At 35.5% G+C, this 27,709-nt stretch overlaps 2 protein-coding genes across 3 annotated transcripts in view; both read right to left on the bottom strand.

Annotated features, from left to right (window-relative positions):
- Nucleotides 1–692: 692 nt before the first annotated feature.
- Nucleotides 693–15,809, bottom strand: NTAN1 (N-terminal asparagine amidase). Of its 2 annotated transcripts, none has more exons than XM_074280607.1 (10): nt 15,653–15,809; nt 11,533–11,635; nt 11,386–11,451; nt 10,892–11,000; nt 9,333–9,406; nt 7,975–8,028; nt 6,960–7,013; nt 3,511–3,608; nt 1,550–1,663; nt 693–1,041 (listed from the first exon to the last, which is right to left on the bottom strand). In XM_074280607.1, exons 1-10 carry the CDS (start codon nt 15,731–15,733, stop codon nt 862–864), a joined length of 933 nt encoding a protein of 310 aa, XP_074136708.1. In that variant the 5' UTR covers nt 15,734–15,809; the 3' UTR covers nt 693–861. The 2 variants fall into 2 exon arrangements, with proteins under 2 accessions (XP_074136708.1, XP_074136709.1); XM_074280608.1 differs by lacking the exon at nt 15,653–15,809 and adding an exon at nt 11,970–12,177.
- Nucleotides 15,810–18,374: 2,565 nt separating this feature from the next.
- Nucleotides 18,375–27,709, bottom strand: part of RRN3 (RRN3 homolog, RNA polymerase I transcription factor) — a 30,974-nt gene continuing 21,639 nt past the window's right edge. The window contains exons 11-18 of the mRNA XM_074280606.1: nt 27,425–27,563; nt 26,763–26,893; nt 26,514–26,644; nt 25,318–25,502; nt 23,377–23,485; nt 22,677–22,829; nt 21,261–21,348; nt 18,375–19,881 (exon numbers count right to left, since the gene is read on the bottom strand). Of these exons, the coding sequence (XP_074136707.1) occupies nt 19,720–19,881; nt 21,261–21,348; nt 22,677–22,829; nt 23,377–23,485; nt 25,318–25,502; nt 26,514–26,644; nt 26,763–26,893; nt 27,425–27,563 (1,098 nt within the window). The 3' untranslated portion in view covers nt 18,375–19,719. The remainder of the gene's footprint in view (nt 19,882–21,260; nt 21,349–22,676; nt 22,830–23,376; nt 23,486–25,317; nt 25,503–26,513; nt 26,645–26,762; nt 26,894–27,424; nt 27,564–27,709) is intronic.

Raw genomic sequence — 27,709 nt, 5'->3', positions numbered from 1 at the left:
GTCACTCACACCAGTTTTAGGAAGCCCGCTCAGGTAGAGATGGTATCTGCATTCTTGGCACTGCCATTATCAACTCAATTGGTGATGGCAACTCAGGTGCCTAAGGAAATGTGGAACTTTGCCTCAAAAAATCGACCCCATATACTTGGTCATCTTGGATCCAAAAGAGACAAAAGATTCCTTTCTCAGCTTTTGACATGATTGACTATTTTCTTCTCCTTTATCTTCTGGGACACTTTTGGTTCTCTTCCCACCTGTCTGACTTTTTTTTTTTTTTAATTTCATCTTCTACCCCACTAAGACTCTGTGCTGGTCTCCCTTTTTCTATTTTGCATTCTCCATAGTAATCTCATTAGCTTCCATAAATTTAAATGTCTTTATGCAGGTAATTTCTAATTCTTTATATGTACCAGCTTAATTCTCTTTCCAGAACCTCTCATCTCCCTCCATTACTTAGAAATTTTCTTTCTTTTCATTTAAATAGTACCACACTTCTACAGAAGCATTTAAGATACTTTTTAAAGTATTCAGAAATTTCAGTATCAAAAATTCTGGCCAAAAATTAGATCAAGAAGGAAACAAGAAAAGATACAAATGGAAGCCTGGAGAGAAAAAAATGGATAATTTTTTTTAACATTCTAAAAAACTGGATACTTTTTTTTCCAAAAAGCAATAATATGAACAAATACCTCTGCCAAAATAAGGTTTTATTTTGAAAAGCACTTAAAAGACACTGAGGAATGAAACATCATACTCCATGTCACCAGGTTTCAAAATTCACATTCTCTCCACTCAGAGCCAGTTGCCTTTGCTAGGATTATACTTTATAAGGCTTTTTTGTTTGGTTGTTAATGCCTACATTTAGCTTCCTGGTGAAGAAATCTTTTCCCATAATCCTCCTTCATTTTTTTTGTAGAGTAGAGCCCTATTTCCAGGAAACAGCGAGTTACCTGGAAATGGGTATTTTTTTAAAAACATCAAAGTAGATCTGATGTGCGGGACAAAGTGGGGTGGCTCAGCAAGAGGCGAAGTGGAAAGATTCTGCAAAATAAGATTATGAAAGGAAAGTTAAGTCTTGTTATATTTCCTTATTTTGACAGTAATATAAATTGAAATACTCAAGTTTCCTCTAAACAAATATTAATAACCCCAAATTTTGAATGATAAAGATAGGGAAACTGAAGGTCAATAAGCGATAAAATGCAGCAATACCACTAATGGGCAGAACACAATTTTACAAGATTGTTTCTGAAAGATTTCACTTCTGGTACTAAACATCCTTTCTTACTAAAGAGGGAAATTAAATGAGGTCTGTTAAAAGCCCACCTAAAACATTAATTACAATTCTTACAGAAAAGATAGAATTTTAGAAGTGAAAAGGGACTTGGATTTGACCTACTCTAATTCTTTCATTTTACAGATAAGCAAACAACTGCAAAGAAGTGAAGGTAATGATTGATCAAGATCACATAACTGCCCAGAAGCAAAACCAAGGCTAAGGTCCAGCTCTCATCAAGTTCAGGGTTCTCTATATTGTATCATATCTCACCTCTAATAGCTGTTTATCATCTTGTTGAAGCCAAAAATCCACATGAGGAAAGGGCATCCAGAAATAAGGTCCAATATGAAGTTGTTCTGTCTTTGCATCATAAATATTAATCATCTAATAAAAATTTCAAAAGAGAAGCATAAAATTTCACTTTTTAAGGAACACACAACCCATGTAAAATCACAGGATTCTTGTATTTGGATAGGGCTTAAAGAAGCCAATCTTGTACAATTAACTCCAGAAAGGAAATTCTTACTAGAACATACCTTAAAATAGTCAAGCAGCATTTAACTGAAAACCTCTAATGGAAAACTATTTACTGCCTATCCTGGTTCTACTTTTGTATAGCTTTAATTATAAAATTCTTGACCTCAATCCCTTTATTTTCTTTATAATTTCTACTCATCATTAGAATTGGATAAAAGATTTCCATTAGAAAGTAAACTTTTTGAGGGCAATGAATGTTTTCCATTTTTGTCTTTAAATTCCCAGTAATAAGCATGGTGCAAAACAGAGTAGACACAACAAATGCTTATTGAATTGAGTTGGAGGTGGAGTGAAGGGAAGAAAGGACTCTAAAAGATGGACTAAAAAAGTGACAACATTCATTCACTATGTCTAGTGCAAAGCTTTGCTTAATTATATTAACAGTAGTTCATTAGAAAAGAATAAAAAAAAGTTTATCAAATCTGGGAAAGGAAGTTGAAAGCTTATAACTTCCCCCAATTCTGAAAGGTTTATGCTGACATTGAATTGATTAGTCATCAGCAATATTATTGTCTCCCCCCCCACCACCACTGATAAGTTTTCAGTGAAGGAGAGGAAGAAATAAGAATAGGGAGCAAATAGGATCTGTACCTCTCCCCCTAAAAAAGAAAAAAAGAGTCATTGAAGCAGTTTTAAAATGAAGAAAAACAGTAACAGCTTTGAAAAATTACATGTTGAATCTATTTTATATATAAATGCAAGCTGAATACAACTGGTTTTATGTATAGTCCTCTTTTTCTATTCTACTTTGTATGAGGAAATGTTCTTTTTATTTGCTGCTTGTTAAGTTCAGTATAAAAAAGAGCAAACCCAAAAAGAATTTGAAATAAATAATAAACATTTTAGAATTTACTACTAATGCCAAGTTTCAATCTCATGGATAATCCTTTAAGATACAATGGTAGATTAAAGATGTTTGTTAGTGACCACAGAATCAAGTAAAACTAACTCATCCACAGGAAGATCACACCATAAATATAAGGCTCGTTACTACTCTAATTTGTATCCAGTAAATACTACTTAATTTTTACCTTGATTCCACAGACACAATCCAGAAGGATAAGTACTAATTTTATTTAAATATGTAACTGCCTCAACACACCCTTCCCTACAAGCAATTATGTAATTTGAAGGGCACTTAATAGCCACAGACTAATTCCCCCCCCCCACCCTGAGATGCTGAGTCCCTAATACTCCTCAGGCTCAATAGAAGGCCTCTCTCAAGGATTCGGGAAGTAAGGAAGTCTTGTTTGGAGAGAAAAGGAAAATAAAAGGTGGACGGCTGTCTGAGTTTTGCGCATCATATAAACAACATGTTTATACCATTCTTTAGGGGTTAGAAAGGGATAAACTTATTAAATGAAAGTGGCCAATTTGCTGCAAGTTAGTATCTATTTTCTTTTATGTCTTGATAGCAATTCACAATTTCATAATCAGTGTAAACATGTGTCAGTATTTTCTCATTTTTCATTGCCTTGAAACATCTATGGCTCAATAAACCTTGGAATCCTGAGGTGCCAATGTAACATATTAAACTAGGATTCATATTAAAATTTAAGCCCTTTATATATATATATATATATATATATATATATGTGTGTGTGTGTGTGTGTGTGTGTGTGTGTGTGTGTGTATATATATATATATATATACATACATATATAAAAAAAATATATATCACTTTTTTCACTCACTGGTCCTCCAGTTAAAGAGCGAGCAGAGCGCAACTCTTCCTCTGGACCTCTCTCTGGAAACGAAGCCCTGAAAATCTCTGCAGTTTTAATGTTGATAGCTGTGACAGCAAGATGGAATTAAAAGGCAATTGAATAAAAAAAGGACATTTTCATGTTTTGAGATCTACATCTACGAAGAAAAGACTATTTAGAAAATAAAGCAATGAATTTGCAGTCTACCTCATAGTGAATATAAGCACATCAAAATAATCATGTGTCTACAGTTTTCCAATGAAATAAAGAGAAAAGGCTATCCTCTAATGAAATTCAACAATTATTAACTCATCTACAATAAATGAGGCACTCGTTCTGACACTCAGATGGATTTGTGACCTCACTGACTGGGGAGTTTTCTCTAACAATGCAGATCACAAGCTTTCCTTTGCCTATGTCTTCCCATAACTTTGTTCAGGGGATCAATGTCATTTGCCAGTGGCTTTCCTCCATTTCTCTTAAATTAGGAGAGTGACAGCTGAGCATTCTAGCTCTCTGCCTGTCATCTCCCACTTTCCCCATGTTACCAGCTTCTCAAACATCTCAATGATAGCCTTCATTTCTGTCCTTCCAAGTTCCTCCCTGGTTAGTGTGTAGCCCACTCATATCCTCCATACACCTCATTGTCTTGTTTACACTCTATCTGAATTCCTAAGAGATTGTTGCATCTCAGGTGATACAGCAATGCTGATAGAACAAGAGCATTTTAAAAAACTTTTTTTTTTTCTTTTTCTCATGGGAAGCTTGGGGTCATTAAGAGAAGCCAGAGCCCTTTCCTCTTTCTGTGTAGCTCTAGGTCCAGCTCTATTCAATTTATCCTAAGTGTGCAGATTGATAGATGCATCCCTTCTAATTCAGGTAAAACCTGAGCAGTATGTCTCTTGGGAGATACAGAAAAATGAAGTCTCATGCCCCTGGTTATGTTCTGCAAAACATGCGCACAAACAAGTATGACACAAAGCAGAGTGTAATGAGACAAAGATGTTCAAATAAAAGCACTAGCAAAATGTGGGGAGAGAATACTTTTGAAAGGAGACAGAAAAAACAGAACTTCTCTGAAGAAATGGTACCTGAGTTCAGCCTTGAAGAAAGATAAAATTTCTTTATCTGAAAGGTAAAGAAAGGAGGACTTTCCAGGCAATAAGGAATGACTTGCACAAATATATGAAGACAGGGTGTATGTAATACATGGTACAAGATGCAGAATGTACAAGATGATACAAGATGGGGAAAGTCAGGGAATAAGCATGTATATACAATGCCTACTATATGCCAGGCACTATACAAAGCACTTTATAAATACTATCTCATCTGATCCAAAGAACAACCTTTTGAGATAGGTACTGTTAATATTCTCATTTTATGATTGAGCAAATTGAGGTAGAGATTAAGTAACTTGTCCAGAATCACATAGCTAGTGTGTGACAAAAGAGCACTAGCTTTTGAGGCAGAGGTCCAGAGTTGAAGTCTTATCTCTCATACTTATTACCAAAGTGACCTTGGTCAAATCACTTAACCAACCTCCAGGAGCCTCAATTTTCTCATCAAAATTGAATTTTCCAAAATTACAAAGAATATAGTTAACTCCCAAGGAGAGAAAGGAGAAGACAGTTCCATTCTCTCTTTTTCTACCTCCCTACCCTTCATAGACACTGGCTCCTTTGCAGAGGTCAGAGTTCATGGATATGGAACACTGTGTAAATCACATAAGATTATCAGATTTTTTTTTTGATGTGTTGATAAGTTTGGCTTGATTTTGTTTCTTTTCTTTTTTTTGTTATTTTTCTGGAGGCTGGGGTTCAGTGACTTGCCCAGGGTCACACAGCGAGGAAGATTTTGTTTCTTTTCTTTAAAAAAAAAAAAAAAAGTCTTTGTCATAAGGGATTATTCTATAGGAATAAGGAGGAAAAGAAATATTGGGAGAATTTAAGCAATTTTTAAACACATCAATATAAATTTATTTTTAAAAATGAAGGGGTTAATCTAGCTGCCTTCTGAGATAGGTTCTAATGCTAGATCTCTCATCTCAGAAATCAGGGAACAGTAATTTAAAGTGTTGGAACACAGAGAGGACGGAATTGAAAGGAGAATTGTGGGACAAAGTTGGAAAAGTAAGCTGGCGCCATACTGAGAAGAGCCTTCAGTGATGAAAAGAGGGAAAGACATTAGGTCCCGGGGATATTGAGGAACCTGTTTTTTGGATCTAGAAGATGACATTGTCAAACCTGCACCTCAAGAAGATTATTTTGGTGGCTGTGTGATGAAACACTTGGAGAAAGAAGAACATGAAAGCAGAGGGAGACAAGTCAGACCACTCTTATGACAATCTAGGCAAGAGAAAGAACCCGGACTGAGGATGGTGGCACTGGCTGAGAGAAAAAGAGAGATGCCAGGTATGCAGAGATAAAATCAACAGTACCTGACAACTACTTGGACATAGGGGATGAAGAAAAAGTAAAAGAGGTCTTCAAAGCTTCCAGTCTTTATGTAAACATTCCTTAATGGAGTTTTTGTGTCCTAATGTTATTTGTTTGAGAATTATGAAATACCATGATCTCCAAAAAAAAAAAAAAAAAAAAAAAATCAAAATTATAAATAACTCAAAAGGCAAATGAATGACATAGCTAGAATTAAGTAGGCTATAACATATAACCAATGATAATTTGCATATGAGGTGTGATTTTTAAAACGTTAACAGCATGTATGACCAGAAAACAAGGTAGATTGGTCATGTAACAAGAATACAATAATTGAATAGTGTGAAAGCTACACTGGTACCCTCAAGATTTTAAACAACAAGAGTAAGACCTCTATCTTGTTAGGAAAATCATTTATGGAAAATGTATGGAAGTACATGGACAAGGAGAAAGAAGAATGCGGATATATGCATCAGTCAAGAGCATGTCCACCCCATGGGATTCCCTCACCTGAAATAGCAAATATTTAACATAAGTTTCCAAAATTAAATTGAAATTCACTCGAACTAGTATTTTGTCCCTTCAAAAAATATTAATAAAACATTCACTGGCCGTTCCCTTTGAGTATTTTTTTCCCCCAAGTATGAATGATGACCAAGTTGTAGTAAACTACATAAGAGAGTTGCCCTAGTGACCACAGCTGTTGCATAAGGACTGAATTAAGGTGTGTGGGTTGATCTATTTGTCATCCTGGATTAAAATAAAGCCAACTAGTAGTACCCAGAAAGCTGCAACCCATCTCCCTGACCACAGAGCATTATAATTTATAACATAAAATAATATACCTGGCAGCAGAGACAAGCTTTAGTAGAACATATCTACTGGCCCAGATTTTCACCCTCAAGGCTGCCATACTTAGCCCAATAATAATACCCTATATTCAAACAGAGTTTATAAAGTACTTTTGCATTTCTTTTCTTAGTTGCAACTCGTACTTACCAATCCCACAAATTATTGGAAAGTGATTTTCATTTTCTTCTCGATCATTTAATTCTATTTTTAAAAAAGCAACAAAAGTAATTACAGTAACTCTGAAAAACATAATGTTGTGTGAAGGGGAGATAAAGCAAAATTTTAGCTCTGTCCTGTAAAAGAAAACAAGAAATGTATCCCATCTTTCAAAGGTGAAAACCAGAAGAATAGAAATAGAATTTATGCTTTCATTTCCCTGTTAAGTGTCTAGGAGATTTGATTTATATCAAAATAAACGATGACTTCAAGCACTGTTCAAAGTGCTAGCATGCAAAAATAAAAATAATGTCGTTTCTGTCCTCCAGGAATTTACTTTTTACTTGGTGGATACAACATATACACAGGTAAGAAAATAAAAATTACATACAAAGTAATTTCAAGAGAGAAAGAGTACTGATTACTGGGACATTAGGAAAGGTGTCAGATAGTGGGTAGTAACTGAACTATGCTCTAAAAAAAAGCTAGGGAGTTTACAAAGGAGATAAAAATACATTCCATACATGAGGGAAAGCACAGAAATGAAAAGTCAAATGCATGGAATAACTATTAGCCAGTCATACTGGAGACTGTGTTGAAGGGAAATTAGATGAAATAGGACTGAAAAGGGAGCCAGATACTGAATAACTTTAAATGTCAGGCTGAAAATGTTGTTTTTTATTCCAGAGGCAATAGGGAATCTGAAGATTTGTGAGTAGGGGGTGATAAAGTTAGATCTGGGTTTTAGGATTACTAAAATGGCTGCTGTCAAAATCAGCTATACAGTATAGCGACAACAGGAAGAGCTAATCATACATTATTGGTATAACACAGCCTTTGCCAATTATCCATGCTAATTCTGACATGGGAAACAGAATTTAAAAAAAAACAAAACTGGGTCTTTATCAACAGCATCATACTTAACAAACATTTACTAAAAGTCTATAAAATGCTGCATACTTTGCTAGACATTTTTATTTGTAATGAGGAGCATATGTGTACTTACCCGTCACACAGAAAGTCATTAAGTGAATGTCATCTTCCTGTCTGTCAAATTCATCTACAATTAAAAATTTTCAAAGAAATTAAAATGACTCAAACTGGCAGTTTCATTCATTGAACACAAGGGCAGGATGGCTTGGACAGACAATATGAATTATCCTGCTTTTTATCTGAGACCATTAACTAAGCAGGCTATCACCATCAAAGAAACATCTCATCATCTCATTCTCAACAATAAATGCACAGAGATTATTCAGTGTGTGAAAATGCCCAGAAATTGAATATCTATTTAGAACCCTTAGTACTAGATAATAAAGTACTTCTGCAATAGAAGCCAAAAAAAAAAAAAAAAAAAAAAAAAAAAGGTATCTGAAACTTTTTTGTCTTTTCATATGAAGAAAAGAGGGAGGAAAGGGAAAAAAAAGGAAGGAAGGAAGGGAGGGAAGGAGAGAAGAAAGGGAGGGAAGGAGGGAAGAGTGAAAGGGAGGAAGGAAGGGAGGGAGGGGAGAAAAGAGGGAAGGAAGGAAGGAAAGAAGGAAGGAAGGAAGGAGGGAGGGAGAGAGGAAGGAAGGAAAAGAAGGAGAGGGAAGGTGAGCAGGAAAGAAGGGGGATAGAGCTCTGTTAATATTAGCAAAATATACCATTTCATTATACCATAAAATTATGGATTGAAACAATCAATTACTCCTCTAACAAAAGTGATACATTTAAGCAAAATTACTAGAAGCAGAAGTTGTCAAATTTTTCTTTTCCACTGACACATTCCAATGATAAAAACAAGATTTCAAATAAGAACATAATAAAATGCTCATTTGATCCTCACAATAACCCTGGGAGGTAGGGGGCTGTTCTTATTGCCATTTTAGTGTTAAGGAAACTATAGAAGAAAAAGATTAAGTGACTTGCCCAGAATCACATAGCTATGAAACGTCTCAGGCTGGATTTGAACTTGTCTCCCTAATCCAACTCAGCATGCTGCATGCTAACCACTATGCTATCTGGCTCTAAAGATAAACTATTATTTCTTCCATTTTAATTTCATTTTGAGATTAAGAAGGCGGTTCTGTTTTTTTTTTTTTTCAAAATTAAAAAAAATATATGTTTTAGAAAATACTATTTCAAAATTTTCCCTCACAGTGTCTTTCCATTCTATTCAGAAATAGTCAAACTTTAAGACATACTACAATTTTAACTTGGCAACTTGACAGTATCATGCCAGGGACCATTTCTTGATGAAATGTTTGGGCATTCCTTCCCAGAAAAAAATTAAGAGCCCTGGGGCAGAAAGTAAGAAAGACCATCTCTACCCTTCTGCCCAAGAAGAGAAGAAAGGAAGAAAAACAAAACAAAACATGTACTTACTAAGAAGCTGATTTGTAAGTTTTTGTGACAATTGCCTGTCGTCATTGAAACCTCCAACTAGATGTACTTCTAACCTAAAAACAATTGGAAAAATAATAAAGGATACCCACAATAATAAAGTACACCTATAATTTGGCAGTTTTGCAATATCATCCAAAACCCATTCTGCACTCTGTCCTCTTGATATTTTAATATTAAATTGAATTGATGCTTTGAATTTCAGTCAAAATAATTATCAGCCCACATAATTACAGCACTGCAAAATTTTAAATTATGTAACAGCATCTTCTTCATCTAAATTAGTATACTTTCCAGACATTAAAAAAAAAATACTTTGGTGTAAGATTATTTGAGATTTAAGATCTTAAGCACAAGGGCAGCTAGGTGGCACAGTGGATAGAGCACCTGAAAGTAAGGAGATCTGAATTCAAATCTGGCCTCAGATACTTAATACTTCCTAGCTGTGTGACCTTGGGCAACCCAATTGCTCAGTAACAACAAAAAAAAGATCTTGAGCACACTATTATCTTTTATTTTAAGTTCTATCAAGGAATTAACATTTCATGGTCATGTAAAATTTTTTTCCTTTTCTTTTCCTCCTTTGGGAGGATGGAAGCAATAGGAGTTAAGTAACTTGCCTAGGGTTCACATGGTAAGTGAGTGAGGCTAAATTTAAACTCAGGTTCTCCTGATTCTAGAACCTCTACTTCATCACCAAGCTGCTCCAGTATTTACTGTTAAATAATTGCAATGGATAGCATAGTTGTGGTTCTTTCTTTTGTAATCAATACATATATATCCTATTATGTGCTAGACACTGTGCTGAGTAATATAATAAGATTAAAAAAAAATTCCTGTGTTTGAATCCATTTAAAAAATTGATTTAAATTTTTAAAAAATCATTTCAATTAATCATATATATATATATAGTATGTTTTTGGTGAAGACTATCATACTGGCTAATTATGGTAGTGAATGAGTGGTAGAATAAAAAATTAAAATCTCACAAGAAAATCAAATGTAATCTGAACATGACCTGGATAAACAATACAATTGGCTACATCAGGCTACACAAGTATACCAATATCAGGCTACACAAGTATACCAATAATCAAAAGAAGTATTGTTTCTGGGACTCTTCTGTAAAAACTGAACCATGATTAGTTTTAAAATATCATTTACAAAGTCAAATTATCCTATCTATGGATTACATAAATATTTCTCTATCAGTCATATATTATTGTGATTCAAAGCTTTGGGAAACAAAATGGTACCTAGCTTCAATTCCCAGTTCTTCCACATGCTACTTGTATGACCTTGGGAAAGTCATTTAAGTTTTCTAGGCTCATCTTCTTTATTTATAAAATGAGGAGATTGGATTAGCTGACTATTAAGACCCCCTTTTAGTTTTAAGTCTAGGATCCTATGATGACCCTTTGATATACTCACTGTTAAGTGTATAAAAAATATATAAGTATTTAGTAGTATACTCAAGATCCCATTTTGCAGACAGACAACCAGCCTTTAAAATATACAAAAATTATTTTAGAGTAGCTCACCTTCCATTATGAGTATGGTTAGATAAGGACTTTAAGGAATTCATGATCAGAGGGACTTCAGTTTTCGTATCGGATCCATCACAATGTGTCATGCAGGTAGCTCCATTACCTGAAAAAACAAAGAAGAATTAATTTGTGGTACCTTCTGAGAAGAAATAATTAAACTAACACAGAGGCATGAAGTGATAAAGCAAGAATTAACAAACAAGAATTAACAGTTTACTAATACTTCACTTTTTATTTCGTTGCCAAAAGATACAAAAACCTTCCCCCCCCCCAAAAAAAAGTATGCCAACAGTTAAATTTATCCCAACAATGGTTAGAAGCTGGCATGTAAAACAATATGCAGACTAGAAAAAAAGGAAATGTATAATTAAGGTCATGTTCTGAGCTGGAAAAGAAGAAAGTCAACTTAGAAATAATACTGTCCCTTCAGCCTACTCCCCTCAAAAAACCTAGAATGTAAGTAACTGTTTCTTTTATCTCTTTCATACCTGTGTGTCTCAGGATCACAATGTGACAAGTAGTTGCATCATCAGAACCCAGAATGGAGATGGAGCCTGTTTAGACAAGAAATCAAATAAAATATCCAGCAACATTTTATTTTACTTCATTGTCTAATTCACTGCTTCCTAACATACCATCCTTTGGGGAGGTCACTGCAAGCTCCCTTTGCTGTACATAGAGAAGGCCCTTGGGTCCCACAAGTTGAACAGACTGACCTCTGAGAAGTTTGGCTCTTTCCTGTTTAATTGAAAAATAAGAGTTATGTAAATTAAAGAGGGCTAAACTGTGAAAGAGCTGATGAGAGCCACAGTGTACTCTAAATTCGAGTAGGCAGAAACACACCTGTAGTAAATTGATAAAAGGTTGGAGAAATATATGAAAAAATTAACTCATATAAATAAAACCAATTATTTCTTAGTGAGAGAAATATATGGTAAAAACCCAATACTATTGTTTTTCCTTATTAGAATATGAATCTTTTGGTCTCAGATACTTAACACTTCCTAGCTTTATGACCCTGTCACTTAATCCCAATTGTCTCAGCCAAAAAAAAAAAAACTTTTCATAATACCTTATAATTTTATAAACTCTATCAGGAGCTTCCTTAATTAAGTTCCATGAGGAGGAGAGGAATGATATATTATTCAAATTCTGTATTTCCTCCAGTATCCAAATAGTGCTCTGAATAGAGTAACCACTTCTTAAATGGTCTTTGGAATTATTACAAAGAAATCAGATTATGGGGCAACTAGGTGGTGTGTGGGATAGAGCACCAGTCCTGAAGTTAGGAGAAGCTGAGTACAAATCTAGTCTCAGATACTTAATACTGCCCAGCTGTGTGACCCTGGGCAAGTCACTTAACCCCAATTGCCTCAGGGGAAAAAAAAAAAGAAGAAAGAAATCAGATTATATAAAGCAAGGAATTAGGTGAAGATTGTGTCATTCATAATTTAGTCTATTTTAAGGAGTTAGAGAGATTTATTTAAGAGGCTCTGTTAATACTAGCAAAATATATCATATTATTTAAAACTTCATTATTCCCATGAAATTATGAATTGAAACAGAACCAACTACTCCCCTAACAAACGTGACAAATTTAAGCAAAATTATTAAAAGCAAAAATTGTCAATTTTTTCTTTTTCACTGACCACATTTTCCATAGCAAAAACATTTTGAATACAATAAATAATACAATAAAATGCCATTTAGAACATTTCTTTATTTAAAACATATTCTCTGCTTTAGCTTCTTCCTCGATGTTTTTTTACAAAAAAAAAAAATAATAAAATATAAGGAAATGTAATCAACATTAAGGTCACTTTGATTAACTCTACAGCACTTTTATTTTATAAAAAGCTTCCACTAATTATAATCCAAGTAGTAATTAAAATTCCCCTCAAATTAGAAAATAGACTCTAAAGCTAATTTCTCAAGAAAACTATATCAGCAAAAGAACAGTTTTTTAAAAAGTCACTGAAATATTACTGTTGCTGACTATTTTCTAGTATCACGAGATTATATCTTTTGTCCATTCATTCTAGTCACTAAAATTTACCAAAGCAATTTTTAAAATGAGGTGAGAAAGAATGCAAACATAAAGTTACACTCCTTCTACTAACCAAATTCACATGAGCAAAATTTTTTCCTAAATGCAAAAAACCCATTACCTTATAACTGCCTTTAACACACCTTTCATTGATTTTTCAAAGAAACAATAAGAGAAAGAAAAAAGTTAAAATATCAGACCTTCAAACTAGTAGTGAAGTTATATAACGTCATCTATCCATTTTTGCAACAGACTTGTTCTATATAAAAATCAGAATTTTTTATTTGAAATGAGTAAACTGCACTTTCTCACTTTCTTAAACAATATTTACACAATTCTCTGAAATCTAATTGATACCAAACATGTTTATATATGTGTACATACACATACACACACACTAACCATCTCTTTCATCTTCATTCTCCTATTGACATTTTTTTCCTACTATTTTTTACCACCTATCCATAAACTCTCATCCCTCTTCTAGCTCTATACTGAATCAATCACTCAGTTGGCTCAATTCTTCTTTTAAGCAACTATTCCTTCATATCTCTTAAATCTGAACCATGAATTTTGGTTTCCCGAGGCTTCCTGGACTTAATCACTGTATACCTACTAGTTTCCCCACCGCCATTTTCTATTCACTGAAATCCATTCTGGACTTCACTGCCATGTTAATGGTTTGAAACATTACTTGTGGTCACCTATCTTCTTAGTGAATTTAGATTTTACCTTCTCTGGGCAATGAGGAGTCATTGCTAGAAGATAAAATCTAAACTTCAAAGTCCTGTAACTCCCTTTTCAGCCCTATTTCTCAGCCTCCTTTCCCCCTACTAATCTAAAGAAAAATTGTCTCTTGAAACCAAACTGGTTGATTTCACTATCACCCAAACACACTTTACACTTTCCCAACTCTTCCTTTTTCCCTTAACTAGGATGTTCTCCTCACTAACCACATCTTTACCTAACCATCCTCCAAAGCTCAACTCGTCTCCCCTCCTTTATATAGAAGAGCTTACATTTGAAAATAGCACTTGAGTTTACAACATGTTTACTTAACAAGTAACCATATGAGGTAAAATATTAATCATTAATCACATTTTACATCTGTGGAAACAGACACAAGGAAGCCTTCCTTGATTGCCCTGGCTGGGAGGGATTCCTCAAGTACTTAACATGTATCCCAGATCTGGCCTAGACTGTGGTGCCATTCAAAACTAGGAGGCAGTGTGGTGAGTGGAGTGGCAAAAGTGGGAGTCAAAGGAACGAGTTTTAAATTCTACTTTTGTCACTTGGCTAAGTGCCCTTGGGCAAGTCATCTTTTCCTGGACATGAGCTCCCTCATCAAGAAAATAAAAGTATGGATCCGATGTTTTCTAAGGTCCTACCTACCTTTAACATTCCAGAATCCTTGAAGGCCTCGACACTTCAGGGACTTGCCACTGGAAAGCTAAGCGTACTCTAATAATCTCTTATTCTCCAGAGATACTGGTTGTCTAGAATACCTACACTACTGCTTCCCTTAATTTAGACATTCCCTGGTGGCTTGGGGATCAATCGCTAATAATGATAGCTATTATTTATATAGCCCTTACTAAATGTTGGTCCTGTGCTAAGTGTTTTACAATGATCATCTCGTTTGATCCTCAAAACAATCCTGGGAGGCAAGTACTATTATTCCCTCCATTTACAGATGAGGGAAGTGAGGTAAATGGGGTGGCAGATGACTTGTCCAGAGTTCCACAGCTGGAAGTGTCTGAGGCTGGATTTTGCCGTCATGCCTAGTATTTTGCCTACAACTGGCTTTTGTTTGTTTGTTTGTTTTTAATCAAAGCAATCATCAACAGCAGCATTCATGTGATGAATGACCACTGGATTCTGAAATCAGTAAGAACAAAGTTCTAACCCTGCCTTAACCCTGCCCTCTATGAACCCCCAGGAGGTCACTTAGCTTCATTCCCTCATCTGCAAAACGGGAGTGGCGGGATTAGCTCACAGAGTTGTCAGGAAGGATCCAACGAAATAATACCTGGAAGACATTAAACCACTACATAAATGTAAGCTAGAGCAATAATAATAAAACTCCAGTGCACGGCGAGCTGTCATCCCCTTCGAAAAAGATGACGACGGGGATGACTGGGGAGGCTGGGTAGGCTATACAAGGAATTCGTGGATTCGGGAAGAATTCGACACCTGCTTCGGACACGTACAAGTGTTCTCCTGAACAAGTCAGTCTCCTTATTTGTAAAGTGGGGAGAATCACAGCATCTACCTTCTAAATTACTTTAAAAGTCATGACGTAATGTCTGTAAGGTACTTTAAAGGCTATATGAATGTAATCATGATCACTGTCATCGACGCTAAGCCCAAGGAGCTCCTCTTGGGTCCCTTCACGGCCAAGCAGCCCCAGATTTATAATTTAACAAAATAAGCCAATCAGCCAAAGCGGGGTCGGGGGCGGGGCGGGGCCGGGCGCCGGACGTTTCCATCGCTACGGGCGCAGGGGGAGCCTCGGTCTGGGACATTCGGGACTTCGGGCGGCCCCGGAAGCCGGAGAGGCCTCGCGACCCTTGCCCGTAGCCTCGTCCAGCCGAACCAAGGGCGGCGGCCTGAGCAGGGCGGCCGCCGAGGGCATCCGGCTCTCGGCGCCGCGCAGCACAGCGTCGCGGCTCCCCGGTCCCGGCCTCCCGAGCCCCGGCCCCGCTCACCTCCAGGGGCGGATGGGCCCGCACGATTTCCCTGACGGACTGCGGAAGCTGGACTCGCCGCCCCTCGATGAAGAGCGGCATCGCGGCGGCGGCGGCGGCGGCCGCCGGGGAGGCGGAGGCGGTGGGAGGTGCCCGCCCGGCGACTCCGCCCCAGAATGAGGCGGGAGGGGGGGGGAAGGGACCGCTGGCTCCGGCTCTGGTTCCGCCCCCTCCGCGCAGCGCAGCCGAACAAATAGTGGCGCCTTACAGTGCAGGTCGCCGGGAAATGTAGTAGGAGGTGGGAAGGAAAAGGAAGGGAGTGAGGGGGCATGGCCAGGGGCCTAACTTGTGCCTCCGAATTCTCCAAGTCCCCCTCCTTCGGGCCCCCTCCCGCCCGCCCATCCTCATCTCTAGCCCCAACTTAGATCATCCAGTGGAGGAGGACTAGACTAGAGCGGAGGGCGAGGGGGAGGAGCCAAGTGCTCCTGGATCATCTGCTGAGACACCTGGGGAGGCCTCGCCCCCATTTACTCCAGCCAGCCTTCCTTTCCTTCCTCAAAGCCCAAAGGCATACGATTCATCTTTTTAAAAAAGCTTCTACGTATATAGAGGCATTTAAGTAGCGAGTGTGATCTGTTTGAAGGCGAAGACACTTTGGCCTCTGGTTTTTCTCCTGCCTCCAGGACATACTGGCCTCCATCTCGTGGGGTTGTTGTGGGATTCAAATGAGGCCCTATATATGATTATGGTAAAGACGAGGCGTAAAGCAGTCCCCGCAAATCCACCCTATTAAAGTGTCAGCTCCTAATGCTACCCGAACCCACCCCCACCACTGAGATCTCTATCTAGCCAGTCCATCCAGAACTGAAATGTCCTCCGCTCCCTCATTACCTTCTCTCTCCCACCTCAATTGTCCCTTCTCCCCACTTCCTTTCTGTTGAGACAGCCACTAGCTTCATGCCATGGAATCTAAAACTGGAAGGAAATCTCAACATCATAGGCATGAAAACTGCTGAGTTTGAGACTCATTTGGGAAGACCCTATGAATTTGCATTCAATATCATAGGATTACAGGTTTAGAGGAGTTAAGCGCCTTAGAAGCCAACTTTTTCATTTTGCTATTAAGAAAACGGAGGTATGGGAGTGGACTCCTTTCAAACCCAGGTTCTCCGGACTCAATATTCTGAGGGTTTGCTTTTTTGTGTGAGGCAAACATCTTTTTTGCCCCAGTCGGAGACTTAGTTGGGTAGAACAAAATTTATTTTTATGGGGGGGGGGGAGGGAAGAGAATGAGGCACTTGTGCTAGGGTCGCACGGCTAGAACACATTGTGTCTGAAGCCAAATCTGAACTCAGTTTCTCATGACTCCAGTCAGTGCTCCCCAATTCACTATTTAGCTGCTTGTTTTTATTTCTTTTAAAATCCTATCTCCCTGAGTCATTTCTTTGTAACTTTCCAGGACCAATCTTTCCCCCTTCCTATTTTCATGTACTTGAACATGCTTGTAGTAGCATCTTTAACCTCCATAGAAACTTACCTATGAGGCGGTAGTATCCTGAGGTCAAATACATCAGTAGTTCAATGTTCTGGATCATATTTACACAGGTCTACACTTGTGCATACACACACCTTTTTAACTTGTGTGGTACTCATGCATTTTACAATCACATACACCCAACTCACTTATCTGGCAGTGTCCTAGAATGAACACATATATCCTGTTGGGGGGACAGCCTGGGTCATACACACACAAAACCCTTATCACTGTCCTGAGACATTTATATAGTGCATTAAGGTTTGCCAAGCACCCTCATTTTTACAGAAAAAACTGAGGTTAAACTAAGTGGTTTGCCCAAGGTAACAAACAAAAGGTAGTAGCCAAGCCAGGATTCAAGCTCAAATTCTTCAAATCCAAATCAAATCTCTTTTCCTGGCCCTTCTTCCCCATCATGCTGGCTTAGCTTCCATTTCCCATTAGGGAGTTCCTTCCAGGGGCTCAGTCCAGTCATGCCTCAGTTCCTGTTCCTGGGTGTGCTTCTAACTTTTGAGGACATCTCCACCATGCCTCTAGGTGGGTACTTTCTCTTCCCCTCTCTACTTAGTTCCCTTTAATGTGTAGTGTGTCCCATTAAACTGTGTTCCTGCCAGTGGGCAGGAACTGTTTTGTTTAGTAAGCACTTGGAAGATACATACTTGTTGCTTGATTGCCTATTGCTTTTTTCCATGATAACTGACACTATCTTTCTCTAATACAATGCTATAAACATTGGCAATTCCAATATCCAGTTGCCAAGTTCTGATAATTATCTCTTTTGATAGCATATGTCCATGTTCACCCCTAGAGGGAAAGCTCATTCTAATCTAATTTCTCTGATTTATATTGCTATTGACTAATATAAGTAGGTTATTTGCTATCTGGTGATGTTTATATAACTGACATTTAGTAAAAAGTGAGTCAAGCTTTTGGACATATCTTGGAGCATTCTTTCTCTGAGGTTCAACTAGCTTGAACCTCCCCCCCAAACAAAATTTCCCCAAGGCTAGCATTATTGAGGGGTTCATCTAATTCTTGCCTGGTATTCCCTTCATATGCACACATTTTCTACAGAAATAGATTTCTTCCCTTAGGTTGATTTGAATGTTAAAATATTTGAAAAGATATATTAAAAAAAAAAAAAAAAAAAACCTACTTCAGTAAAGGACTATAAAGTTTTATGAGCAAAGAAAGTGGTTTCATTGACAATTTAAATAACACATATAACTTTAATATCCTCATAAGAAAAAATTATATACACAAATATTGAAAAGACACTAATTAATTATATTTCAAATTCACAATAAGGCTGAACTGCCAGGGAATTTAGTTACAGAAGTGCCCAAAAGTTTTCTTTTGTAAAATGCTTTCATCTGTAAATTGTTTCATCAGTACCAAATCCCAAAACTATACTGAAGACTTGGTATATTTAGATGACATATCTATGAATAAGATCTATAATTCAACTGATAACCTCATTTTTCCCCCAAGAAATAAGTTAAATAATTTAAGATCTGAAAATATTTTTCTTTAAATTTTAGATGCTGAGTATCAAAATGTGAACATTATCACTGCCATGTTTATCCAAACTAGTTTGTTCTAACACTACTATAAATTGGCAGCATTGTTTTCAAACATTGAAAAAAAAAAAGTACAGGGCAAATTCCATCTTAATAGATTTTACAAGTGATCAAAACCACTTTTATAAATCCTAATTCCATTCAAATGAACACCTACTAATATAATTTCTGTACACTCAATCTTTTTTTAAACCTGATTGCTTAAGTAAAGCAAGAAAATTCTGTCTTTCTAGCTCTACTATTCTTCCTTCCCATCAATACACTAGACCAAATTTGCAATATCCTCTGACTCCTCTTCAGCTTTTACCATCCCAGACTATTTTCAACAACCTTTCCTATTATTTCCACTACACTGAAACCCAGGCATAGTGGGTCTCAGTAAATAAGCAGCTATACTTATTTATTTACAACAAAAAATACTGAACCAAAGAAAAAATGTTGTTAGACTGACTTGAAATATGGATAGAAACTTGGAAAGAATCTGTTATATAAGATGTTTTGTTGAAACATGTATAAACAAAACACTGGAAATGTGGGGCTATGACTGGAATATGAAAATGGCATTGGCAAGCAGAAGTCTATGTTAAAATGCTATTAAATAAAATAGGATTATATATAATATATATATGCACTAGAACTTTCATAATAATTACATTTTAAAAGATGTAACATATAAAAATTTTATACATTAAATGAGAACTCTGCAAAATGACAATAGTAATAAACTATTATTACAAAATATTGCACATGATATTAACTTTTCCTAGAATTTATGCTAAAAAAAAAAAAAAAAAGTCTGGAAATTATTTAAAATTTAACTTGAAACCAGGATGCCTGAGGTATATTAATGGTTGAGTTAGATTCACTTCCATAACCTATGAAACCTGGTATTCAAGTTTGGGCTTGTTTGTTGTTGATGGTGGTTTTTGTTTGTTGGTTTGAGAAAAGTCTTTTCAGTTAATTCATTCTTGTTATCAGAGGGGCTGGTCCAATATATATGTAACTTGGGGAGATCCTACACTGCTTGATGGGCTCCGAAAACTTGACTCAAAAGAACTTGGTGTGATTCCAATCATGGAGTCATTCTGTGGCACTTCACCTTTCAAAAAGTCATCATCTTCATCTTCTATTGTTCCCTATTAAAAGAAAACACAGTAAAACCTTAAATCTTTCCCCAAAGATGTTACAATGAAGGAAAAAAAAAAAAATCCTTTCTAAGGAATTTAACACTAAGCAATGTCAATATGGAGCAAGAATAGTAATTTAGAAATCTGATTAAAAAAGCTAAATTAACCAAAGACCCTAAAACAAACCAAAGCCAAAATTCAAATTTCCCATAATACAGTCCTTTTCAACAAGTAGTAGAGTAAAAAGAGTCAATAATATAAAGATATTTTGTTTCATGGATTCTATCAAGTTCAAAGTACTCCAGGGAGCTGTTCCTCACTGAGATCAATTATTACTCAAAATAGATGGATTTAACAATCTCTGCAAGAAAATCTAAATGTACGAAGAATAACTTTTATCCAGACCATGACATATAACTGGATAACAGTGTTATATATGTATACATATATCTGGGATGGGTATTATGAATGGACAGTTATTGGAGCCTAGCATCTAAAATAAGGAAGGAAATGAGCTGGGTTGTACGTTACTTTTAACAATCCTAAGTATAAAAACTTCCGAACACAAGTATTCTACCCAAAAATGACATATGGCTCTGAATCAAAGTTGTAAATGATTCAATATGAAAAGACATATGGTGGGGAACAAGTAGGCTGTAGAATATTTTCAAGGATAACTTATGCATAAGCAGTGGCATAAGGTATGTCATCGAGGAAACATATTATGGGAAAAGGAGATGGGTCAAATATGTGGACAGATCAAAGAACAACAGATGGAAAACCAATTGCTAAGAGGAATGGCTCCTGGGTGGAAAAAATATGGAATAGAACCAGATTTTAACTAATAAAAATAGTATATCTATACCACCAAGATCTTAGACTCTTTGAAGTATAATTATCAGGTAGGAAGACAAGCACATTGATTCAGGTTTCATGAGGTGAATGAATACTCTAAAGAAGGCAAAAATGGTAACTAAAATTGTGAAACTGCTGAATGATACAATAAGATTTTTACCTACTTCTGTGATGATAAAGACTGCCTATTGAGTTATCCCTTCAAGAGATTATTTCCAAGTGACCATAAGGTTAATTTATACAGCTGACGGTATAAATGTCAACATAAGGACAACTATACTAAAGGAAAGTTATGGAATTTTAAAAAATGATAATAACTATGAGGACATTTTAAATGTATTTTAATTATGTCTTATTTAATCCTCCATTTCCCTACAATCTATGGATAAAAACTGGCATAGTTCATCAGTAATAAATTTAAAATGAATACAAAATATCCAATAAATAGTTAATTACTGCTGGTCTGTCATTTGGCCAAGTCTATTAATTAATAGATAATTAGGTTAAAAGTACATAGTAAAAAAGAAAATTACCTTTTCAACAGGTTTCTTAAACTCCTGAAGTTCTTCAGGACTCAAATCTTCCCAAGACTGATAAATGGGATCAATGACTTTTTTGGATCTGTTAAGAAAAATCACTGATTAAATCACATTTCAAAATATTTGTATCGAATATCTCTAATTGCAATTAGAGATATTCGATACAAAAGTCTATTATCCAAGATGTATGGAGAATGAACACAGACATATAAAGACCAAGAACCATTCCTCCAATGAATAAATGGTCAGTTTGTCCAGGCAAGCCAGCAGGATGATTCTAATTAGCCAGTTGAGCTAATTCAGCAATTGAGACCCCTCAGTCCTAGCTCAACAGAACAGCAGTACAGCAGAATAGTGGTGAAATCTCCAGTACCACTACAGAAGGCAAATAGTCCAGGAAATCAGTCAACCAACAGACGGAACTAGATTGGGCTATCTCCAATACTGTGAGCAAGTCACTATATTCTAGAACTAGAACTGGGCAAATGAAAAGTCAATGATTTTATGAAACATTAAAAATCAGTGAAACAACTTAATACGAATGAAACAATAGAAGAAAATGGGAAATAGCTCATTGGAAAAAGAACTGACCTGGAAAATAGATATAAGAGAAACAATTTAAAAACTGTTGAACTACCTGAAAACCACGATCAAAAAGAGAGCCTGGACAACATCTTTCAAGAAATCAAAGAAAACTGTGCTGATATATTAGAACCAAAGGGGAAAACAGTCTTTGAAAGAATCTATTGATTGCCCCCTGAAAGAGATCCCACAAGAAAAACTCCAAGAAGTATTGTAGCTAAATTCCAGAACTAAAAGATCAAGGAGTAAATACTTAGAAGTTGCCAGAAAGAAACAATTCAAGTATTGAGGAGCTGTACAGTTAAGATTACCCAGGATTTAGATACTTCTAGAATAAAAAAAATAAAAATAAAAATAAATCAGAGGGCTTAGAATACCATATTCCTGTTAGTCAAAAGAGTTAAGATCAGAACCAAAGAATCAACTATCCTTAAAGACTGAGCCTAACCTTTCAGGAGAAAGGATGAAGTACAGAACTTTCAATCATCTCTGATGAAAAGAACAAAACTAAACTGTTTACATCCTACATGGAAAGATGATACTTATAACTCTTCAGAACTATGTCTTTATTAGGACAGTTAAAAATTAAATACAAAGACAGAAAGTGTGGGTAGAAGTTGACTTTGAAGTGATGATATTTAAAAAAAGACATTAAGGGGCAGAAAAGGGATTGTACTGGGAGAGGAAAGGGGAGGCGAAATGGAGTAAATTACATCACAATGAAAAGGCGCAAAAGAACTATTACAGATCCTCCTGATTTCAGAGTGAGTGCTCTATCCATTGTGCTACCTAGCTGCCCTTAAAACTGCATATTTTACAAGAGCTTACCTCTTGAGGACACAAGGATCAAAAGGGAAGAATGTGTCCAGTGGATTAGTGCAGGTTTGTACTGAGCCACCTCCTGCTGTATTTCTAAGAACTGGCAACATTTGTCGGTTATTCCTCTCAATAATAGTGTAACAAAACACTAATTGGTATTTCCTTTAGAAAATCAAACAGATACACATATTAGCATAATGGAATAACTCCATCCAATCTTCAGAGTTCAAAAGGTAATAGGAAACCGAGTTCTGCTTAGCACATAATGCTACAACATACTAAAAACAGTACAAAAAATTTTCATTTCAAAACATGCATAAATTTAAAAGTTCTTTTTTACTTGTTTAAAATGCTTGGTCTCCTATACAGAAATGCAACCTTCTTTTCTAGAGTTTTTTTGTCCTTTATGTCTATAACTTTTTCTCTTCCTCCTCTTGGGGACCCTCGTTTTCTTCAAAAGTTAGCTCAGTTGGCATCTCCTTTCTTAATTCACCCAGTTATTAGAGCTCTTTTTCTGAATGATTTTATGTTTATTTGTGCACACAAAGTATCCTCAATAGAAAGTAGATTCCTTGAATGCCCAAACTGTTTCATTTCAGTCTTTGCAACTTTTGTACTCTGAACATAGTAGACAATAAATTGGTAAACTGATCTAAAATGAAAATTACACTTATCCTCCAATTTTAAAAATCATGCCTGAAAGACTTACCTTGTAATGGCAGCAAATAGGTTAACTACAGAAGGAAGGCAAATCTTCAAAGGATTTAGCTGAGACATAACTATGCGCTCAAAATTTAAACTCTGCAGATAAGCCAAGCCTTTAAAAACAAACAAATACAGTTAATGACTTAAAAACATACATAAAATTCAAAGATAGAAATAAATGATAATTTTATTTCTGATGACTAAAATTTTAATGCCAAGTGCTGGCACACAAAAATGTATTAATATAAAAAGACCTGGATTTAGAGGGTGGGAAGAAAACATCAATCATTCAAGCTCCCTAGGCCTCACTTGCCTCATCTGTAAAAGGAGTTTTGAACCAGAGGACTTCTAAGGTCCCTTCCAATTCCAGATATACTGAATAAGCATACAGAAGATCTCTATGTCATTAAAAGCCTAGGAATTCCTCAAATTTAGGTGACAGCATGAAAACAATTTTAAGTTCTTTGTCAAATTCTCAAAATGATTTTTCACACATAAAATAGACAAGTTTTGAGAATTTTAACTAAGCTAAAAATTCCTGACATCAGACTTGATATTCTATACATTTTTATTATTTAGCTGCCCACAAAATACTAATTGTGCTTGCCATATTATTACAAATGAAAATTTCATTATCAAATGAGATACTAAATAAATGTAATGTAACTTTTTTCCTTTTCCCCCTTGATCTGATTTTTCTTACACAACATGACAAATATGGAAATATGTTTTAAAAGATTGCACATATTTAAGTTATATCAGATTACTTGCTTTCCTGGGGAGAGGGAAGGTAAGACAGGGAGGAAGAAAAATTTGGAACACAAAGTTTTACAAAAATGAATGTTGAAAACTCTTTACACGTATTTGGAAAACGAAATACTGAAAATTTAAAAAAAAATCCTAAAACCAATAGAATACATTCCTCGGAATACCTTCCCACACTCCTATCTTTGGAGTTAGGGAAGGTATCAGAGTGAAGTGAATATTTCCACAAACATAAAACAATGAATTACATTGTCAATTTTTTTACAAGTATTATTCAATTTAAGATTAGTTTTGCTGATTTGTTTTTCCTTCTATATTTTATTCTTTACTACAAGAATGATCTTTGGAAAGGGAAAAACATATTGGGAAATATTAGTGTTAATAAAAATTAAAAAGTGTGAAACTTAGGCAACTGACTTCTCCAGTTTGCCTCAGTTTCCTCAACTGTAAAATGGGATAACCATAGTGCCTCTGATTTGTTGTGCGGATCAAATATTTGTAAATGTTTAGCACAATGCCTGCCATACAGTAGGTATTATATAAAATGTTAATTATTTGTAATCACTAGCATTTTCGCTATATCAATAAAATATGTTTTTTTTTTTTTTTTAAACAATTAGCATGGTCAAAGATCTTAGAGTCCCTTCTAATTTAGCTGCTAAGCATTAAGCTGCACACTTCTTTTAAAAGACAGATTCTCTTTAGACATCTATCCAGATAATGTAATGAAAGGTAAATAAAGAGAATGTTTCAGGACAGAATATACACCTTTATTTTATCAGCTACTTAGGAAAAGAAGCACTCATATTGCTAGTAACCATCTAAAAAGCTTTGCCCTCCACATACACATAAAATTCTTTTTTTTCTAGTGTAATCTTAGACATATGGATAAACATAATGAGATTATATTTATTAAATTTAATTATACTAGAAATTGTTTTCAATTATATAGTTAATAAGATTCTTCTAGATTATTTAAATTAGAAATAATTATACAAGTCACTAAAATAAAAACAATATTGTAAATGCTATATTTATTAACTTTCCAATTGTATTTGAAGATAAAATCTGGCTAGACTGCTGAGGAATTAACAGCAAATTTAAAATGACAAGAGAAACACAAGGGACAGCAAATGCAAGCCAACTAATGTAAATTCCTAATGTGCCCAAATACACTTACCTTTCCTTAAGTTTCCATCTAAAAGCTGTTTATGTCGAAAAACAAAAGTGTAAAACACAGCCTGACATGCTGAATAAAATGGTCCATGAAGAGCAACATCACAGAAAGCTTTTGTTCCTGCATCTTGGTTATCAAGGTAGATATGCAGCCAGCGAACTAAAAGGTCTAGGCATGTTTTTACAGTGCTAGAGAAAAAAAAAAATTCAATTTAATAAGCAAATTTTATTTGTCTTATAATATGATTAACTCTAAAAGATAAGACCAACTATCTGTTAACATTAAACATGAAAAAAGTTAGGTGGTTTCAAATCCTATCCATGGACACAGAAGAGCCAGAAAAGCAATAGTTTTTAAGTGTTGCTATCCCAGCAAATGAGCTGACTATTCCTCCCCTGAGAGTAGGATAACTTTGCCTCAGTTTCTTCCTGAAACTAGGTCTGGAGGTTTCCTTCTAGGAAAGCCAAGAGCACTGAGATCATGTTTTAGTCTTCTATCACTGAGCCTAAACCTACTACCATGTAAATAACACATCACCAACTCATATGAGAAAAGCAATAGTGCCCTAGCCTTCCATAATCACAGATACTCATTCCCCAATTCTCTTGTCATGAGGAACAGAGCATTAAATTCTAAATCCAATGAAGAGCTGAGCATCAAGTTGATGAAGCAAAGGAACTGGCCCAGATACAAGTTCAATCTGGCTGAAGATCCAATCCCCAAGAATTTATAGACCAAAAGAGTCTTGTCTTTATAGTAGTATTCAAAAAAGAATTAATACCATTCTCTATCTTCACAGGACTTTGAGAGAGGGAACCTCAATCAAATGACATGCTTATGTCTTGGCTTTGGAAAATTCCACCTCAGCCTCTTTTTCTTTTGTAATTCAGTTACACATATATTTTCTCTCTCTCTCTCTCTCTCTCTTTTTTTTTCCCCTGAGGCTGGAGTTAAGTGACTTGCCCAGGGTCACACAGCTAGGAAGTGTTAAGTGTCTGAGACCAGATTTGAACTCGGGTCCTCCTGAATCCAGGGCTGGTGCTCTATCCATCCCCAAACCATCTCTCAATGATTTCATTAGAGTATATGAGTTAAATTATTACCAGTATACATACAACTCACAGTATACAGACAACTCTCAAATCTCTGGATCTGGGTCATTAAAAAGCATATTAAAATGTATGCATAAAATTACTTACATGATGGGAACAAATTTAGCTCTTGCCAAGAGGCTGCCAATATAACTTCCAGCAGCTTGCCTGAGGATGGCAGGATTATTTGGATTCTGCAATTTTTTCCAAAGATGTTCCAAAAATGCTTCTGCAAATCCCTGAAAAAAGTATGTTTATCTAAGTTACGATCACCAAGAGGGAGGTTTAAAAATTATCCCCTCACTTTCGGTATCATATGTTAGAAAAAAAATATTTTAAAATGTTATTTCTACTTACCAATTTAAAGCTACAGAGGTAAAACATAAAAAACTGTATGTGACAGGAGGCATGGGTTGGCAACACCAGCTTGTCAAAGATCCCCAATAAATCTCGATACAAATCCTTTGTTTTGTTGATATCAATCTCACCTACAAAGTAAATGTAATATTTTAGTTTCAGAAGATAATTAAAAGGAAAAAATTAAGAAAAATTGTAAAAAAGGCAAAGTACATGATTGTCAATACTAAAAAACACATCCTTATCAACTGAACTACAACCAGTAAGATTACCTGTAACTCAGTCATGTCTATAATAATGCAAGTTTATTTTCACCTACCAGGATTTATTCTACCTAAAAGATATTCATTAAAAAAAAAAAAAACTGTTTCAATAACATTAATCAATCACACTAAAAACAATCAAAATTATGTAGACCAAAAAAAGCCCTTTGACAAAAATACATTATTAACAGTACTGTTTCATCTATATGAGGGCTTACTCTCATACAATTTTAGTATAGTGATCATAGATGTAGTTAATGTTTATAGAGTTTTCCATAATAAATTCACCATAGCTAAAGCACTAAGTCAAGGCTATTATACTATCATGAAAAAATAACTCAAATCTTTGGATAAAAATGACAACTTCTATGCATATATAATATTATCTTTTCTTATTACCATTTTTATAGCAGATATCTTTTATGTAGGAAAAGAGTAAGGACAAAAGAATATCTAAACGCTCAGCTACTGGATGTGCCATTCGATCACTCTTTCCAAAATTATCTTTTCTTTCATCTTTAGTCTCTTCGTCTTCATCCTGTTAAATGGAAAGCAATTAAGTTTTCCACAAAAATCAAGAAAGAAAAAATATCTATGCTAAATTAAATATGGTATAAGATAGAAGTAATTTTTACTAAAATCTTACTCCAATGCCTTATGACTATAGAAAGATGACCTTGGGTT

This window comes from Sminthopsis crassicaudata, chromosome 1 (assembly GCF_048593235.1).
Source record: "Sminthopsis crassicaudata isolate SCR6 chromosome 1, ASM4859323v1, whole genome shotgun sequence".
In the NCBI taxonomy this organism is placed as follows: Eukaryota; Metazoa; Chordata; class Mammalia; order Dasyuromorphia; family Dasyuridae; genus Sminthopsis; species Sminthopsis crassicaudata.
Note: the sequence above shows the minus strand (reverse complement) of the source record. Positions and strands in the feature narration are given on the sequence as shown.

Bases quoted from the DNA above. Each gene is read 5' to 3' on its own strand.
- NTAN1 (XM_074280607.1), bottom strand. From the start codon at position 15,733: ATGCCGCTCTTCATCGAGGGGCGGCGAGTCCAGCTTCCGCAGTCCGTC. The intron at 11,001-11,385 runs GTATGAAAGAGA...TTGTTTTTTCAG, and splicing joins TGTGATCCTGAGACACACAG to GTAATGGAGCTACCTGCATG. The intron at 8,029-9,332 runs GTAAGTACATGT...TTTTAATTGTAG, and splicing joins ACTTACAAATCAGCTTCTTA to ATGAATTTGACAGACAGGAA.